Raw genomic sequence first — 19,718 nt, 5'->3', positions numbered from 1 at the left:
TGCAGATGTCAGTTGTTTCAGATTGAAATATTATTGACAGTTTTAAAGGAAGTTGACGGCTCATTTGAAAACTGGAGAAGATAATCTCATTTCTCAGAGAAACTTTCTATCCACTTTTGTTGGAGGCTGTGTGGGGAGCAGTAATGAGAAGAGATGTGAAACATTTCTAAGGTCATGTGTCCAGCGTGGTCCGATGCCCATGTGTTTAAAAGCTGTCCACCCTTCCTCGTGTCCATCATGGGACTGTTTGGGTGACTAAAGCCTACTTGCTTGAATAAGACTGGCCGGAGTGGATCTTTCAGAAGCTGAGGTTCGTTTCCCTAGGATCCCACCGCGCCTGAGCTTGTTGGCTTTCAGGGCATCCGGCAGATCCAATCTCTTTCCACAATGATAGTGGAGGGAGAAGAGCCTTTCTAGAACAGAATTGGCCTGGGAGAGGGAGGGTGGGTGGGTTAGGGAAGGGGATGGTTTGTTTTAGGGACTATCCTGGTTTCAAGAGATGCCGATTTAAGGTGGTTTTAATAGATTGTTCAGAGCTTTGCTTGGTGTACAGCGGGGGTGAGAGGGAAAAGAAGGCTGCGAGCTACTTTTGCATCCCTCTGATCTCCAGGGTTGCTATGGATTTATTCAGCTCCTGACATAATTTAGAGCAGCCAACAGATTATAAACAGCCTCCGAGAGCCATTACATCAGCCAGGGATTGTCAGAGCACGACAAAATCCAGCCGTTTCCCCCACCATACATACACCTAAGATCTACTCAGAGCTCTTACTCCATGCAGCATAACAAAGAGAAGGTTCAGGGATGACTTGGTCACAGTCTAAGTATCTACACGGGGAACAAATATTTACTCCGGAGATTTCAATCTAGCAGAGAAAGGTATAACGATGCAATGGCTGGAGGCTGACGCTAGACAAATTCACACAGGAAATAAGGCGTAAATTTTTAACAATGAGGGTAACTAACAATGATGGAACAATTTACCCAGGGTCGTGGTGGCTTCTCCATCACTGGCAATTTGGAAATCAAGACTGGATGTTTTTCTAACAGATCTGCCCTAGGAATTATTTTGAGGATGGCCTGTGCTAAACAGGAGAACAGACTACATTAGTAGCTCTCAAGCTTTCCAGACTACTGTACCCCTTTCAGAAGTCTGATAAAGAACTAGATAAATTCATGGAGGATAGGTCCATCAATGGCTATTAGCCAGGACGGGCAGGAATAGTGTCCCCAGCCTTTGTTTGCCAGAAGCTGGGAATGGGCGACAGGGGATGGATCACTTGATGATTCCCCGTTCTGTTCATTCCCTCTGGGGCACCTGGCATTGGCCACTGTCAGAAGACAGGATACGGGGCTGGATGGATCTTTGGTCTGACCTAGTATGGCTGTTCTTATGATTTGTCTTACATACCCCCAAGTTTCACCTCACTTAAAACCTACTTGCTTACAAAATCAGGCATAAAAATACAAAAGTGTCACAGCACACTATTACTGAAAAAAATCACTTACTTTCTTATGTTTACCATAGAATTATAAAATAAATCAAATGGGATATAAATATTGTCCTTACATTTCAGTGTATAGTACATAGAGAAGTATAAACAAGTCATTGTCCATATGAAATTTGAGTTTGTCCTGACTTTGCTAGTGCCTTTTATGGTGCCTGTTGTAAAACCCAGCAAATATCGAGATGAGTTGATGTACCCCCGGGAAGAGCTCTGTGCACCCCCAGGGATACACATACCCGTGATTGATCACAATGTTCCCTTCTGGGCTCGGAATCTATGGATCCCTATGCTGGAGTTTTGAAGGGGATGGTGTAGGGTCGGGTACATCAGCAATCTACCAGCCAGTAACCCTTCACATTGGAGGAATCCTTAGCTGCTTTACTAGGGGAGCTTTGACCCCTTTGCACTCCCAGAATGGTGGAAAGGGGCTACAGCTGGGGCCAGTATTTGGCCCTGTAGCTTTCTATCCTTTGACATGGAAATATTTGAATCCTCTCACAAGATGGACATTGAAAGGCCCAATTCTACTTCCACTGGAGTGACTGGTAGTTTTGCTATTGACTGGAAACTGGAGCAGATCTTTATGAAAGAGTTCCTAGTTATTATCATACAGACTCCACTATTAGATTCCTTGCGAGTCCTTCAAGTCTAATCCTATTACCCGTTGTTATAGCAACAGCACTTTTAAACTGTTGCTCACAGGTTACCTTCCTGCTGTCAAAGCAGAAAAAACCTGGTGATGGGATTGACAGAACTGCAATACTCCTCACAGTTTGGTAAGGCCAGTTCCTGCCCTGAAGAGAAGGCTGACACCAGAATTTGCTTGGCATTTACAGTTAACTTTTGCTTTACAGGTGACTTGGAAATAAAAAAAGAGTTATTTTAGCCACAAATAACAGTGGTTTACAGAGGGGTAGCCGTGTTAGTCTGAATCTGTAAAAAGCAACAGAGGGTGGTGCCACAGGACCCTCTGTTGCTTTTTAGTGGTTTACATGACAATCGTGTAAATAATCCTTGACAGGAGGAGTGGTGATGGTAAATGATTAACAGCAAATTCTGCTTCTTGATTCCAACAAATCTGTTCTCTGAATAAGCAAAGTTTCTGTCAACAGCAGCAAGTCTGACAGCTTTAGATTAATTAGTAAAGCCTCATAACACTATTGCAAGACTTAGTTTACTGATAGGTAAACTGAGGCACAGAGGGAGCAAATGACTCATGTTTGGTCCAACAATAAGTCAGTAGCAGGGCCACAGAGAGAATCCAGGGGTCCTGGGCCACAGTCAGCTGCTCTAAGCTCCAGAGAATGCTCACCCATTGGCGTTAAGTACGGTACTCACTTTCTTGGCAGTAGCAAAGTCATCATTATTTAGCCTAAGTGGTTAACACATATTTCAGGAAATCTGTATAACACTTTCAAAAGATGTGCCTGGAGCTTACATTCATAACTTGGCTGGATATGAATATAGACACTGGATTTATGGCTTATTACAACAATCTATAACCCACTAACACCCCCAGCTGCCTCTCCCCTTCCTCCCTAAGACTGGAGGGGTGTTAACAGGCCACTTCACCCTGAGTGATCCCTTGAAATGTGTTAACTCCTTATGCTGAACAATCTGTTCTACCTTGTATTTAGCTGGGACATTCTGAGTATGTTTCCTGGACCTGAAGAGAAGCTCTGTGTAAGCTCAAAAGCTGGTCTCTCTCACCAACTGCAGTTGGGCATATTCCCTCCCTCGCCTTGTCCCTCCTATACCCTGGGACTGACATGGCTCTAACAACACTGCATACATGTAATACTTTGACCTTCATAGTGCCTTCTCATGACAGTCTCAGGATACTTCACAAAGGTGGGTGGGGTTAGCCTCATGTAACAGATGAGGAAATAGAGGCACAGAGAAGTTAAGTGACTTATCAAACATCACACCATAAAGGAGAGGACCCAGGAGTCTGGTGTCCTAGCCCCTGCCCTGATCCCTACACGATATTGCCTCCTGGAAATATTACTAACTCCTTGCTCTGTGTTTGGTAATCTCACATCCAGGGGCCATTTCAGATTTTGGTGGGGGAGTGCGGGGCAACTTTAACCGTGATTCCAAGGGCTACTTCAGCACCTGAAAACTCTAGGGGTTTTTTGCAGATAACTCAGAAATTAGCGGACAGGAACACTGTATCTAATTCCTATATAAAAAAAGAGGATTTAATCAATATTAGAGCCACTCAGCTCTAATACTAACATGTTAAGTAACACTGGTTAGGTTTAAAATTTTAATGTATATTCTTTGTTACTAACTCTTGAATACAACAATCAAAACAATTGTAGAAAAATCTAGATGACTTTCTATCACTTTTTCGCAGTTCACCAAGTTTGGACTAGATCATTTAGCTTTGGAAACATCCTATTAGGGCAAGGGCCCATGAGTTTATACTGCACCTGCCTGGAGCTCTAGAGGTGTTACCTCACTACAAATAATAGACTAGAAACTAACCTTAAACAGGAGTGAAACTGACACTTTCAAGTCACTTTCACACTATTGCCAATCCCAAATGTCCAAAAATCATGAATCAGGCTCACCAAAAATCATGTGATTGTCTTTAAAATCACGTGATTATGTAAAAACAACAGATTTGGGGTTCTTTTTATTTGCCTTCTGTTTTTTGAGCCTTAAGGGCGCACTGGGGTCACATTTTTAAACTTTCTCCACAGCCACGAGGACTAGAAACTTCATTTTTCTTTAAGAACGAAGGCTGAAATCATCATATATCCACTTGACTCCAGAAGCTGGGGCTTTAAGGAAAACAATTATCATGAGACTCGTGACAAAATCATGAGAGTTGACAACACTGCTTTTACTTCTGTTTAAAGGCTAGTTCCTTTCCAGAAGGCTCTTAAACATAACACTACAGTGATTGAGTTGCAGTTCTCACAGGAGGATATTTAAAACTGAACACCAAGAAAATTCTATATTTTAAAATTGAGAAAAAAACGGAGACTTCTGAGTATATCAGGGCCACTGCAGGCAGGAAAGGAAAATAAACAGGCAGAGGAACTCTGGGCAGCTCTTCCTTTAGAAAGAAAGTTGGAGGGTCAAATCTTCTAGTCCCTAATTGACTAAAACTTCTATTGCATCAGCGCCTCCACTCAGATATAAACATCACAGTGTGGACAGTAACTATACACTTCATACTTAAATATCTGAGCCGTCTTATCCAGAGTTACACGGCTTAGATGCATTGGTTCAGGGACTGGATTTTCTGGCCTATTCTGAACAGCGCTGAGCACACAGATGGTGCCCAGTGAATAATGCAAATCATGACAATAATCGTCGATTTTATGAACTCCGTTGATGCAGTTTCTGTTCTTTGTTCTGAATTGGCCTGAATACAGCTGAAAGCCTAAGAATTTGAGGCATAAATAAATCTGATACTTATGACACTTTCTCATTCCTTCCTTTTCTCCAACTCAGAACAAAAAATGACCGAACAAAATGGTTCTCAGTTAAAATTGCCCAGCAGCCATTGCTCTATGACCCAGCCCGGGGTAGAACCTGCCACCCCTTGGGAGTTATGTGATCTCTCATCTGACTCTCAGACTCCAGCCTTTCTGACCTCTGTGCTGCTTTTCATGCTGTCAACCATGCAGGGCCGGCCCCAGGCACCAGCCCACCAAGCTTGTGCTTGTGCGCCGCACCTGGAGGGGGGCGGCGCGGCGCTCCGGCTCCAGCCGCCGGGGAGAGCGGGGCCACGGCCGGGGCTCGCCACCCTCCCCCCGGTGCTCTGGCCGCCGGGGAGAGCGGAGCCCCGGCCGGGCTCTCTGCCCTCCTCCCAGGACTCCGGCCGCCCTCCCCCCCGGCGCCCTCCCCCCGGCTGCCGGGGAGAGCGGAGCCCCGACTGGGGCTCGCCGCCCTCCCCCCAGCGCTCTGGCTGCCCTCCCCTGCCACGCTGGGGGTGGGGGGCCAGCCGGAGGCTTTTTTGCCTGGGGCGGCAAAAAAGCCAGAGCCGGCCCTGCAACCATGACCTCCATCCTGGGACCATTTGCTGGAGTCTCAGAGAACTGGCTGCCTTAGTTTTGCTCCCATCTGGCAGAGGCCTCTTTTTTTCCAGAATGCAGCAGAGAGAGGCTGGTCTGCTGGATAGGGAGCTAGCCCTGGAAAACCTGGGTTCTACTCCCCCATGGACTTCCTGTCTGAAATTCTCTCCTTAAAGCACTGGCCTGGGGTCAAAGGTTTTTAGGCAGCTAAAACAACGAGGAGTCCAGTGGCACCTTAATGACTAACAAATTTATTTGGGAATAAGCTTTTGTGGGTAAAAAACCCACTTCTTCAGATGCATGGAGTGAAAATTACAGATACAGGCGTAAATATACTGGCACATGAAGAGAAGGGAGTTACCTTACAAGTGGAGAACCAGTGATGACAAAGCCATTTCAGTCAGGGTGGATGTGGTCCACTCCCAATAACTATCAAACAAGGTGGTTTTTTTTTTCCAGCTAAAGGGAAAGGGAACAAGGGTTGTTGGTAAAATGAAAGCCTTATTCAATACTTTACATTTCAAATGGTTTCATTTTCCCCCTTCTTTTCTGTATCTTTAATTAAAAAGTTTAAAAGATTGTTAATGGTGTTGGCCATGCTGCCAGGCAGGCTGAGGTCTCCGTATACCAAATCCTGAACCTTGTTTAAAACAGTTTAATGTTGGACAGTGAAAGGGTTATGTTATCTCCTTTGACTCTTTGGGCCCACATATTCCATCTACATTAATACAACTGGCCTTAGACCCTGTCTACACTACAGCTTCTATTGTGCTTGTAGCCAGATTGTGACTTCGATTTTGACAATTCCACTAGAATCTCAGATGTTAAACAGCAGCTACAAAAGTTAGACATTTTAAAATCAGCAGGTCCAGATAACTTTCATCCAAGAGTTTAAAAGAGCTGGCTGAGGCGCTCACTGACCCTTTAATGTTGATTTTCACTCAGCCTTGGCGCACTGGGGAAGTTCCAGAAGACTGGAAGAAAGCTAATGCTGTCCCAGTTTTTTAAAAGAGGTAAACAGAATGACCCAGGTAATTATTGGCCTGTCAGCCTGACATCGATCCTGGACAAGATAATGGATTAGCTGATACGGGATTCGATTAATAAAGAATTAAAGGCGGGTAATGTAATTAATGCAAATCAGTGTGGATTTAGGGAAAACAGAACCTGTCAAACTAATGATTTTTTTTATGAGATTACGATTTTGGTGGATAAAGGTAATAGTATTGACATAATATACTTAGACATCTGTAAGGCGTTTGACATGGTACCACATGACATTCTGATTAAACACTAGACCCATATAAAATTAACATGGCCAGTTTTTAATCCATTTAATATGTAGTAACTGAGAAGTCTCAAAATATAATTGTAAATGGGGAAACACATGCTTGATACTGAGTTTCCTGTTGGGTCCTGCAGGGATTGGTTCTCCGCTATTTAGCATTTTTCTCAATGACCTGGAAAAAAACATTAAAAAGAATCACTGATAAAGTTTGCAGATGACACAAAAACAGGAGGAGTAATAACCAATGAAGAGGATAGGTCACGGATTCAGAGAGATCTGGATCGCTTGGTGAACTGGGCACAAGCAAACAATGAGCATTTTAATACAGCTAAATCTAAATATACATCTAGGAACAAAGAATGCAGCCACTGTAATATGGGGCTCCTGATCTGTTAGCATCTCTTTGAGGCAGGATGGGGAGCTACAGCAACCTGGCTCCATCCGCTCCTGTGCCACCACACCCAACTCTCGTTTGTCGAGGACTGACTCCATAATCTGTCCCAGACCTAATTCCCCTGGGGTCAGGAGCTTCTTCTTGAAGAGTCTCTGACTGGAGCAGGTAGGGGAACCCAGGCCAGGTGCACCGGAACCTGGGTAGAAGTGGGGGGCCCACCAGTGCTGGAACTGGGGCCCTGCCCCGTGCTCCTCCTCTTCCCTGAGGTCCCGCTCCCTGGCCAGGCCAGAAGCCGGAGCCGGGCCATGGTAAGAGCTGCCCAGGGAGCCTGGGCGGCTGTGAGGAGTCCCGGACCCTCCACCTGCCTGGGGTGGGGGCACGTTAGTGCAGCCCCCAGCACATGTCCTGGCCCTCCAGAGCACACCACCCAGGGCAGGTGAAGGGTCTGGGGCTCCCCACAGCGACCTAGGCTCCCTGGGCAGCTCTTACCACAGGCCAGGTCCAGCTTCTGGCCAGGCGAGGGGGCAGGATCTGAGGGGGAGGAGGAGGAGCAGGGCCCAGTGGCAAAGGGGGGCTAAGGCCCACCTCAGCCCCCCCCACCCCCCAGGAAGAGGCTGGCACCGCTAGCAGGGGCTGCGCTTCGTGGCAGGGGAGCTGATCACCCTACCGCAAAGTGCAGCACCTGCTGCCAGCACTTGGCACCTGCCTGAGGCTACTACGCCCATGTTAAAAAGTGGGCAGGCCTGGCCCCTCTGGATCCAGCGCCCCGACCCAGGCCCACCTGCTCTACTGGTTCCAGCACAGGGCCCTTGTTTGGAACAGCCAGAACCAGTCCTCCTCAGTCCCGTACTACTTCCTACCTTTATAGTCTTCCCTTCCTGCTTCTCCCTCCTTGGTGGGCTGGTTTGGCTGGCAGCACCTCCCCAGTCTGCTGGAGGGATCCTCTCTCGGGCAGCTGCCCTATCCCCACTCTCCTGGTTGCAGCCCTTTTATCCTCATAACTTCTGTGGGGCTGCCAATCCGCTCTGGCTGAGCAGGTAGGCAGTTGCTTTGTTAACCCTTTGGCTGCTGAACCAGCATGGGGTAGATAGACCCCATGACAACCACACTTCATAGAATTGTAGCTGATTAGAGTTAGAAGAGACCTCAGGAGGTCATCTAGTCCAACCCCCTGCACAAAGCAGTCCCCAACCCCAACCCCACTGTTGAGTTCCAGGATTGGGCACTCTCTCCTGGGAAGCAGGGACTCTGAAAAAGATAGGGGGGTGGTGGATAATCAGCTGAACATGAGCTTCCTGTGTGACACTGTGGCCAAAACAGCTAATGTGATGCTGGGATTCATCATCAATAGGTATCGTGAGTAGGAGTAAAGAGGTTTTTTTACCTCTATAGTTGGCGCTGGTGCGACCAGTCTGGAATCCTGTCTCCTGTTTTGGTACCCACAGATCAAGGAAGAGGGGTCAGAAAGCAGCCACAGGCCTGATTAAAGATTAAAAAACATGCCTTATAGGGCTTGTCTACACTTACATTATATAACGCTCTAACAGGCTGGCTCAGGGGGGTGAAAAATCTTTAAAGTACTAGTGTGGACAGACTCCGAGCACTCCGAGACTCCCCTCGTGGAGGTGGATTACCAGGAGCGCTGGGAGAGCTCTCTCCCAGCGCTCGCGTGTGACGACATTCACACTTCAAAGCGCTCCCGCTCTGTAGACGTAGCCATAGTGATAGGCTCAAAGAGCTCAATCTATTCAGCCTAATAAAGAGAAGCTTAAGGAGTGACTTGATCACAATCTGTAAGTACCTTCATGGGGGAACAAATATTTCATAATCAGCTCTTCAATCTAGCAGAGAGGTATGATATGAGCCAATGCCTAGAAGGTGAAGATAAGACAAATTCAGCCTGGAAATAATGCATACATTTTTAACAGAGTAATTAACCATTGGTACAATTTACCAAGCGTTGCGGTGGACTCTTATCACTGACAATTTGGCTGTTGTTCTAAAAGACATATTCTAGGAAGTATTTGGGGGAAGTTCTATGGCCTGTGCTATGCAATGGGTCAGACCACATGATCACAATGGTCTCTTCAGGTCTTGGAATCTATCAATCTGAGCCTCAAACAACCTAGAACAGTTAAGCTAAGTCTACAAACATAGCAGCCACCCTGGGCACACATTAGCCATGTTTGTTCATCCACATCTACCACTTATTGTTCTCAGTAGCCTCTGGGAAAGTCTGCAGACATCCCGTGCTGCCTCAGTTACTGCGGCACTGCGCGCGCGCGCACACCCACACACACACCCCTGCCTGATGGGCACTTCAGATTGCCACAGCCTCTGGTAACTGGCTGCTGGACACAGCAGCAGGTGAGCGGGAGAAAAGCACTGTCAATAGAACACTCTCTGGTGGCGCACGAGAAGAGGTCAGGTGCACAAAGGTGGGTGTGTCGATGCGTAGCTGGAAAGCACCGCAGGGCAGGCCCAGCTATACATATTGGTGTGAGATTATGTGGCTAGCTGAGCTGACAGTGACCGGCTGAGAAACCTGCAGATAGGTAAGGCTATTTTAGACCTTCTATGCAGGGGGCTAGATCCAGCAGTGAAGAACTGAGCCATCCACATGGGAGACACTACTCCACTGTTGTCCCCTAATTTGATCACAAACATAGTTCCAGAGTCCAAGTTAGCCTAGGCAATCGCCGTGCTTAGTAGTGCAGTCAGAGTCTCGACATGGTTGACAATGAAGGGCCTTACAGGGCCATCCTGGGCAGAGCAAAAACTTTCTAATTAAAACGTTCCACCTAAATCTATTGTATGGCAAGCTGGCTGGATAGGCATCAAGGCACCCCACATTCACACTTCAAAGCGCCGCCGCAGGAGCGCTCCCGCGACAGCGCTTTGAAGTTTTGAGTGTAGCGATGGCCTACGGTTCTCTGGCTACCTCCCCTCTAATGTCCATCTCTGTGGGTCATGGATGATGAGCAGTGCCTGCGTTTTGCCATTTGGTGCATCAATTTGCTGTATACTGTGCAGCGCCCGTGTCCCAAAGCTACCGAAAACAGACTGACTGACTCACAGTGCCACAGGACGCCCCCCAAATGGCAGATTCACCTTGACATTCTGCAAGAAGAAACCCCTGTCTCCCAAAACGCTTTACACTGGGTGGAGTCACTTCTGCCTGCCTCCATTGTGTTATCATTTTAGGCTTGAGGAAACATGTGCCTCGTATGGCCTGGCACTGGAGCTCGGCATGTTCAAAGCAGGGAGGAACCGCTGCTAAATGACAATGGATTGCGACAATTGGCTGTCAATACAGGAACATGCCAGGGCATCTATCCTTTCCTTTAGTATTTATTTTAACCATAGATCTCCTGGCTGCTCAGATGGGTGTAAGAACACAAGGGTGTGATTCTGCCTCATGATTTCTCACCCTAGTATTTAAACCCTGTGTCTCCTGGAAAGGATCATTCCAGTTTTTCCATGTTCAGATGTTAATTGGAGGAGGTTGAAGAGGAGGCCGAGTTAGTGATTCTGCCGTCAGGGCTTTGCTTCTCCCTGGGAGGTCTCTTGGCAGCTTGACGAATTGGGGGGAACCCGGATCACTGCTAGATGGAGCAACAGGACTGATAAGTCCTGAGTTTCAAGTGCTGAAGATGATTATTAGTTATTATGAGTTAAGATAATGGCCTGTTGACAAGACGCAGAGGCCCAACATTAGAACCATAATGGAAGGTGGTAACTGCCCATCATTCCCCTGCTACCCCACCCTACACTTGGAAAGGGCAGAGGTCCTGAGGCTGGGCTCTTGCCTCCAGCCTAAAGCTCAATATTGTTCCATCCAGGCCTCTGTTTTCAGACAGAATTTCACACCTGCACCCAATTCTCCTGACTGTTTATCATCAGCCCGGGGCACCCCACAACTCCAGGTTTGCCAAAAACCTTCATGAAACTGACAACGTTGTCTACAAATATGGCCTAAGCCTATAATGCAGGGGTCGGCAACCTTTCAGAAGTGGTGTGCCGAGTCTTCATTTATTCACTTTAAGGTTTCACATGCCGGTAATTTAGAAGGTCTCTCTCTATAAGTCTATATATAATATAACTAAACTACTGTTGTATGTAAAATAAACAAGGTTTTCAAAATGTTTAAGAAGCTTCATTTAAAATTAAATTAAAATGCTGATCTTAAGCTGCCAGCCTGGGGTTCCATTCACCTAGGCCAGCAGTGAGCTGAGTGGGACCTGCGGCCGGAACCCCAGCTAGCAAGGGGCCGGCAGCCAGAACCCCAGACCAGTAGCGGGCTGAGCGGGGCCAGCACCCCCGACCATCAGCGGGCCGAGCGGCTCAGCCCGCTGCCGGTCTGGGGTTCTGGCTGCCGGCCCCTTGCCAGCTGGGGTCCCAGCCGCCAGTCCCACACAGCCCCCTGCCAACCTCGTGCTCAGGGTAGGGATGTGGGAGGTGCAAGAGTCAGGGCATGGGGTGTGGGGGGGCTGGGTATGTGTGGAGGGAGTAGGAGTCAGGGATGGGTTCGTGGGGGGGATGCAGGGGGCTGGGGTGCAGGGGTCAGGGTAGAGGGCTGGGCGGGGGGCTGGGATCAGGGGGGTGCTCCCAGCCCCCTGCCCTGAGCGGCTCATGGCAGGGGGCTGGAGGGATATGCCACGCTCCCACCCCCCTTCCCCAAGGCCCCGCTCCTGCCTCCCTTCCCGGTCTGAGCAGCGAGGGCGCTGGGGCTGCTCTTCCCCCCTCCCTCTCAAGGGCCATCGGCGGCAGGGGGGGAGAGGAGGCAATGCTAGACGCAGCACGCTGGGGGAAGAGGCGGGGGAGGGGAAGCTTGGCTGCGGCGGAGCCTGCCCTACAGCAGCAGCCGGCAGGACCAAGCTTGCTTCTGCCCCCCGCCCCCACCAGAGAGAGCGGTAGGCGGGGGGCGGAGAAGAGCGGGCTGGGTCGGGCAGGATTTTTAATGGCACGGGGTTTGGCAGTGGGCTGAGCGGGACCCGGCAGGCAGTAGCGTGCCATTAAAAATCGGCTTGCGTGCCCTCTTTGGCATGCCTGCCATAGGTTGCTGACCCCTGCTATAATGGAGCCAGGTGAGTCTTTTGTGGCTGGGAGTTTCACAGCACAACCCCAGTCACCACCTTTTAACCCTGGGGGCGTTCACAGAGTTCTGGATGAAAGGATAATGTTGTGTTCTCAACAGTTCTTTAAATAAAATGCTTCTCATTACCTTTTCTTTTTCTTTGCTTAACAGGAGATATTTGGCTACAAAACCCAGGGCTGCCGGAAAGCCATGTGCATTGCTGGGTACATTCTGTCCTGCGGGTTTCTCCGGCTTGTATTTTACTGGAAACCAGCGTGGGATGTGTGGGCAAACTGCATCCCCTGCAGCTTGCAAGAAGCAGACGTCACATTGCTCAGAACAACAGTAGGTGCCCACTTTCCTTTGTAAATTACTTGCTAGCACATAGCTAAGGAAGTAGAGGGAACCCATGTAACCTGGATCTCTTACACTGCCGATGCCTTAATAAGATAATAAAGACAACAACAACAATGTACAGTTGGCAACTTTCATTTCAAAGTGCTTTACAATATACATACAATGCACGTGAAGTAGAGGGCATCAGCCAAGTGGATAGCATGCTTCACAGTATTGTGAGGAGAGGCCCCATGGATCCTGTGATTCCATGACTGTGGCATTTGCTAGGGAATCTAAGCTGTCTTTTATCTGTCTTCTCTTTGGATGGTGTCCAAGATGCCTACTCCTCCCCACCTCAGCCTCCATGTGGGTCTGTCCCTCCCCACTGATGTTCGTGATGGAGTTTGGGTGGAGTTGTGGCCTCTCTCAGATCTCAAGAGTGCTGAGCTGACAGAACTGGAGACTGAAATCCCCTGGTTACCCACAGCACAGGTGCAGCTGTGGCTCCATATAGCTGCCTGCCAATGTGCCTCAACTCTGACACAAAGGGACCGTCTCTAGGGGTGAAAGGGGAGCTCATACGCCATGTCCAGTCAGTCCTTGCTGAGAGGGCCATCCAGGCTGTCAAAATGGAGGTTTAATTATGCAGATTCTTGTCCACTGGAAACTGCATTGTCCCCATTACCCCCAACTTTGTGTCACGCATGCCACCAATAACCAACAAGAAACAACTCAAAACTTCACTCCGAATTAAAATTGAGCCTGAATATTCTTTTGAGGTTTGAAAACTTGGATTTACTCTATTTCAAAAGTTCCCAAACAATGGCCCAAGGAGCAGTCAGATGCGTGACTGGCCACTTGCTCGTGTGATCGCTTGATTTGCCACGTACAGTCACAGGGTTTGTTTGCACATAGGAAGTGACCACAGGGGGAAGCAGTTGCATACGCCCATTTTTGAAATCAAGGAGGTCGTCTATTGACTGTTTCTCCATGAAACACACTTTGCTCCATAAAAGCCCCCGAGACTGTCCTAATCAAAAAAGCATTTTAGATCTAATCTTGCCTTTTTAATCCCGAGCTCATCTTGCATTTGTAATTACCCGTTCTCATGTGCATTTTAAATGGATTTGCCATGCCAAGTACTTTCCAAACAAATGAGATTCTAAATGAGCCTTTATGTAATTAGACAAGGACTGAATAATATCTAACATTCTTGTTATCAGGGGCCTCTCTCAAAGTGTGCTTTGGGCAGCAGACAGTTTAAAAGCTCCTTCCTGGGTTCTTTGCATCAAAACGGCACTTTTGTGTTTTAGTGTTTATCTGATTAGATAACTGTCATTGGATGGGAAGGGGGATTTCTCTTCTTCAGCTTATCCAATCAGCATTCATAATCATCATCAGCTTCACTGTGACACGTTTACAGCTCATCATCACAGAGGCTGGTTAGCTGTCACATTGGCTATTAAAAGATGTTTCAATCCTGGACACACTGTGAGCCCTCCTCTTCTTTTCTGTCTCCTAGCTCAACCGCAGGGCTGGCTTATTAGCTTCATTGACAGAGATGAAAGGATCATAACATTTTATTCTTTTTGTTGTTTTTTTCTAATTTTAATGAAGAAACTGGCTTTCTATTAATGTTATTCACCTGGTTCTGCATCTTAACTACGTGTTGCAGGGAGGACAGATTTCTATGCAAATAACACAGTTTGTATTCCCATGTGATTTGAATGCCCGAGTTGCTGATATCGTGTAATACTGCAGATGCTTTGGACATTGATATTTGCTCACCTTCCGTTACTTTAGGTTACTACTATTTTCTAGATCATTTATTATCTACATTTTGAGGTTGCTGGAGGATGTCACCGTTACTCCTCCATCTTTACTTACAGGAGTGGTACTCAGCCTTCTCCATCCCCTCCGCATCCTTCTTCGAGCCTCCCTCCCACCTAGCTGAGAACCACCTTCCATTTAGCACTATGGGAAGGGCAGGGTGATCGCAATCCTCAGGTCGAGAATCCCTGGCCGACAGTATGATGTGCTTTATGTTGCCCAACGCCCTCCCTTGCACTTCAGCCCTGCAAAAGGGCCGCACGGTGAGTGGGCAGAATGGCCACGAAGGAGGGTCTCTGCACTCCCTGTGTACAAAAGAGGGGCCTCCATAACTGATCCAAATAACCCCCTGTGGTCCCCAAGGGGGAACCCAGGGCAAGGACGTGAGAGCCACACTTTCATGGGTCCAGCCCCAGGGAGGCAGTGGCTGCTCTTCTACAACCTGGGATTTCTGGAATACATTCCTTCCCTTCCACCTCTCTTTGATCCATGACCCCCCTGCTCAGACAGAGAACAGGAGCACTGCACGGCGTTACTTTATTTCTGGAGCGGGGGATTGCTTTGCTTAGAAAGCCCATGAAGAACACAGGCGTAGGAAGGCGACTCCATTCCCTGGGAACGTCTGTGACAGTGCGTGACTGCCACGGCGTTGTCTATCAACTCGGAAATGCCCATCAGATATAAATGTCGGAAAGCGTTCTGCTCACCAGCATCAAATGCTCAAAGAGACGCGTGTGAAAAACAAATGCAAGTCCTATACATTCTAAACCCTTCTTTCACCTTTGCTCTTCTTAATAAAGCCACAGACAATGAAGAGTGAAATCCCACCTTTCAGGCTGAATGTTTCATTTCCGGGCCAGATCTTTGGCTGGTGTAAATTAGCATAGTGTCACTGAGGACAATGGAGCTATGTGGATTTAAAGCAACTGAGGAGCAGGGCCATTACTGGTCAGTGTTATCATTCTCAAAGGGACTGTAATACACATGCTTTCGGGACCTCACCTATGTGCAGGATTTCTTCGTGCAAATTCATGATGGCTTCTGTTTCCCTAGGATGAATTTCAGATTTATTCCCGGAAGAAGGTGATGTGGATCTCTGTGTCTGCACTGAACAAGTTTAGATCAGATTATCCAATCATTGCTGATGAAAACTCCATCATAAACAAAGCCATAATGAAACCAGATTTAAAAGTAAGTGACTTTAAAACATGGTTCATATAACAGGAGTTAACATGGTCTTATGATGACTCCACATGCAAAGGCCTGAGACGTGCCCCAGAATCCTTTGCATTAATCAGAGACTGCTTTGGGGACATGCAAAACAAACAAACAAATAAATAAATAAATAAAAATGTGTGTGCGGGAGGTGACAGGTTGAAACCTGTTTGTGAGACATGCCTGAATTTAACATGGCATTAAGAAGCCTGCATCTGCATAAGTGCCATGGTCAACAGATAGAGCTACCTGGGTGAAGATCAGGGTACTCCACTGGCCTTCTCTGGGAAAAGACCTGTCACCAGGCCCTCTCCCTCACTCTCTGCGGGGAAGGCCATTCCTGCTCTGTCATTCCTTCTGAGGGAGGCACTGCATCAGTCTTACAAAGGAGAGGGGGAGGAAGGAGGGAAGAGATGGGGTGGAGAACCCTCCAAGAAGCATCTTGCTGTAGGCGCCCCACAAGTGGAAACCCAGCCCTGGCACAGGGATTAACAGACTGGTTTATGGGCCACTCCTGGCATCAGAGGAGAAACTGGCTGTGACTGAGCAGCTGAGCTTTCACAGCACAGTGGGAGCAGGATCCTGACCCACGTCACCCCAGACTTCAGCTGGGGGTCCACAGGCTGAGACTCACTGGTCCAGTGTACGGCACTAGGTGAGAAGATTGAAGGGTGAATGAAATTGGAGAGTTCCTGGTCTCCTCCCTTGCTCGGTGCTGCTATTCCATCCCTCCTCAGGATGGCTGAGCTCTGTCCCTGGCTCTGGAAAACATTTTAGTTTTTTGCCTTTGGCTGCACCAAATTGCATTTTGCAACCGTTATTCCGAGGTAGGATATTACGCACCAGACTGCCCCTGCTAAGACCTTATCCTTCCTTCCCTCTGCAAACAGTTCAAACACAGTTTGGAGATTCAAGCCAAGGGCTGGGGAGATGGTAGGTGAGTTATTAATTTGAAGAGATCTCAAAGCCCTTTATAGATGTGTGTAAGCACCATTATCCCCATTTTACAGATAGGGCAAGTATCACATTGAGAAATTAAATGACATGCCCAAGGTCACACAGTAAATCAGTGTAATCCCTGAGACTAGAAGTCCAGGTATCTTGATTGCCAGCCTTTTTCCCTAGCCACTAGGCCACAGGGCTGGGACCCCATGCAGATGTTATATGCATCTTCAGTAACTACTTGTTAGCATTTATTTTGATATTTCCAATAAGGTTTCTAGCCGAAGCTACTGGTACAGTTTTACAACCTTAACTGGGTTTGAACAAAGCTTTTTTTCCTCCTGGGAATATATAAACATCCATATTTAAATTTAGTGCCAGTAACTTCAATCCACAGGCATAGTGTGAAAGTGGAGAGTGACTCATAACATTCTTCAGGGGATGGAATTAATCATGTTTTAAACCCCCCCAGCCCTCAAATAACAGCGCCTTTCAGCAAATCTTTCATATCCGTCAAAACATTTAAGTAGACAAACAAGTTTTCAAAGCGGCCAAGAGCAAATAGCATAATCCTCTAATCCCAGGTCACAGGCCCCTTCCTAAAAGCCAGTACAAAATCCCTGTGCCTTCTAAACTATTGATTGCAATGGAGAGTTATTGTAATGTTACAGGTTGATCCTGCAAGGAGCGGAGACCTTTTCTCTCCCATTCAAGTGTGCAACGTCTCATGGGGCCAGGCCTTAAGAGGGTAAATCAGAGAACACATGAGCAGAGTTTTCCCTCCATGCTTCTCATTAAAGCAAATGGCCTTGAATGTGACTTGGTATTCTATGGCAAGCCAGTGCAATGAGGGCATAGGTCTGATGCTCACGGAGCTGAGGCGACAGGATACTGCACTCTGTACTAGTTAGAATTTCCAGGTGGCTGATGGCTTCATAGGTAGGTACCAGGGCTGGCCTTACCATGAGGCGAACTGAGGCAGCCGCCTCAGGTGCCAGACTGTGGAGGGGCGCCACTAGGATCCAGAGTATCGAAAATTGTGTCTGCTGCTGGTGCATATGTATTCTCTCTGCTCTAGATGCACAGAGATGGTGGAGTGCTGGGCTGGAGGAAGGAGGGCACAAGAGACATAACAGGCAGGCAGGCGAAAAGGTGAGAGGGAATAACAGAAAGCAGCAGGAGCTGCAGGGAGAGAGAGGAGGAGGAGCCTGTAACAGTTGCCAGTGGAGAAGCTTCTCCAAGCTGAAGTTAATAAAAACACATCTACGCTCCACAATGCCACAGGAGAGGCTGGTCGGCCTTGCAACCACGTCAATAGAGCACGAGCTGGCCCAGACTGTGGACCTTCAGGAAGCAGTTCAAATCTTTGCAACCAAGAAGGCAGGGAAAGCCCCACTTTGATTATTCAAACAGATAAAAATGCCAGTGTTTACTATGCAGACAAGAAAAGTTACATTTGCTGTTCAGGCGTTTGAAAGTTAAGTGTTACTTAACATTTTTGAACAAGGCACTTTAAGTTGTTAGTTCTCCTTTATTGGATTAGGTAGCAGAGCAGTACCATGAGAGGAGCAGAACAGGAAGAAGGCAGAATTGAGACCTTTCAAAGTTTTGGCCCAAGCGAGGGGGCACAGGGGCGTCATTTGAGCTCCCCGCCTCAGGTGCCAAAATATTGTGGGCCGGCCCTGGTAGGTACTTTGCATCGCCGTAGTCCAGCCAGGAAGTGAGAAAAGTTTGTGTCTCTGAAGCTGGGTTATTGTCCACCAGGAGGGACAGAATCATCTAGCCAGCCATAAATGGCAGCCTGGTGGTGCACGTGAGAGTGCTCAGTGTTAGTGAGAACTTCAGGAGCGCTCCTAAACTCCGGGCTAAATTGAACAATTGTCGGTGTGTATCTTCAACCAAAGGAGACTGCAATGTGGCTGTAAACACCTCCAAGTGCTTTCCTTGCCCGCCCCACCAGCATGATCAGTCTTGCTTGAGTTCAGCTTCCCTCTATTTATAGTTCTATAAATAGAGGGAACTATAAACTATAAAGTGAGAACATTTTTGTTCCATACCTGCAAATGCTTCTGTTGTTCTTTGGTTTGGCAGGTAAGATGCATCCAAGTGCAGAAAATCCGGTATATTTGGAACAACCCTGAACAACAGTTCCAGAAAGTTGGGTGAGTTAACCTGCTGGGTACAAAGTTCTCGAAGAAAATGGAACCTCTTTTGGAATGACATCATCAGGAAAACTTTTCCTCCGTCTTCTAGGTCCCTAGAAGACAGTCACACTTGTTCAGATATACATGCCAAATTTGGTTCTGGTTTGCGACGTGCGGAACAGGAGATCAGGTAACACTGCAACATGTCCTGAGTAGTTAGTACTATGGATGTAAGTAGATGTTTAGGACCAGATTTTCACATGCTAAGTGCTGTCCTCTTTTATAAACACTGGTCCTTAAAGGGGCAATTGTCTGAATGTGACTGATAATTTTGCACAGTGCAATTGTATTTACACTACTACTGGTGAGTGTAATTTTGCTTGTACTATTTGTGCACACAGATGTAAGTGCATGCAGGACTGTACATGAAAATGATTTTACATGAAAAATTATATACAGACAACTAGAGGATGGGCTCAGTTCCCTACTGAAACTTTTGGAAATGTGTCCCTGAATGTTTATCACTGTTATGTGTTTCCATTCAAAAAGTTACCATAGCTTTCCAGTCTGAATTAGTTTGCTGTTTCTTTTACTCCAAAATAAGAACAAAAGTAAAGTCTCCATAAAACAGCACAGATTAGCTTCTAGTGGAGCTCCCTCAGCAGAGATCAGTGTAAATAAATTGTTAGAAATTAATGAGTTCTAACTATTGAGTTTATTCCTGTAAATTAATGCATTTCTGGAAAATAGGGTCCTGGCCCTGACTGGCGTCTTTAAGTGTTTCTACAGTTCAAATGCAAAATAAATAAATAAATTTTTGCATTCGTTTGTATATTGCAAATAATCCAACTCGTAAACTGAGTTCACATTCAGTCTTGCATTCAGAATGCTCTAAATTATATACAGAGAGATTTGCAGTGTAGTTGTAGCCATGGTTGACAAGGTGGGTCAGG

The 19,718-nt window shown here is 47.2% G+C and overlaps 1 protein-coding gene across 3 annotated transcripts in view; it reads left to right on the top strand.

Annotated features, from left to right (window-relative positions):
- Positions 1-19,718, top strand: part of LOC128843692 (probable cation-transporting ATPase 13A4) — a 67,353-nt gene that overhangs the window by 3,129 nt on the left and 44,506 nt on the right. Inside the window, exons 2-5 of one of the 3 annotated variants that reach the window (XM_054040727.1) lie at positions 12,470-12,643; positions 15,518-15,655; positions 18,713-18,783; positions 18,875-18,955. In XM_054040727.1, the coding sequence (XP_053896702.1) occupies positions 12,470-12,643; positions 15,518-15,655; positions 18,713-18,783; positions 18,875-18,955 (464 nt within the window). Of the gene's footprint in view, positions 1-12,469; positions 12,644-15,517; positions 15,656-18,712; positions 18,784-18,874; positions 18,956-19,718 lie in introns of those variants that run through there. The other 2 variants (XM_054040730.1, XM_054040728.1) reach the window with 2 other exon arrangements.

The sequence above is a fragment of the Malaclemys terrapin genome, chromosome 9 (assembly GCF_027887155.1).
Source record: "Malaclemys terrapin pileata isolate rMalTer1 chromosome 9, rMalTer1.hap1, whole genome shotgun sequence".
Lineage (NCBI taxonomy): Eukaryota > Metazoa > Chordata > Testudines > Emydidae > Malaclemys > Malaclemys terrapin.
This window is presented reverse-complemented; position numbering and strand designations above follow the sequence as displayed.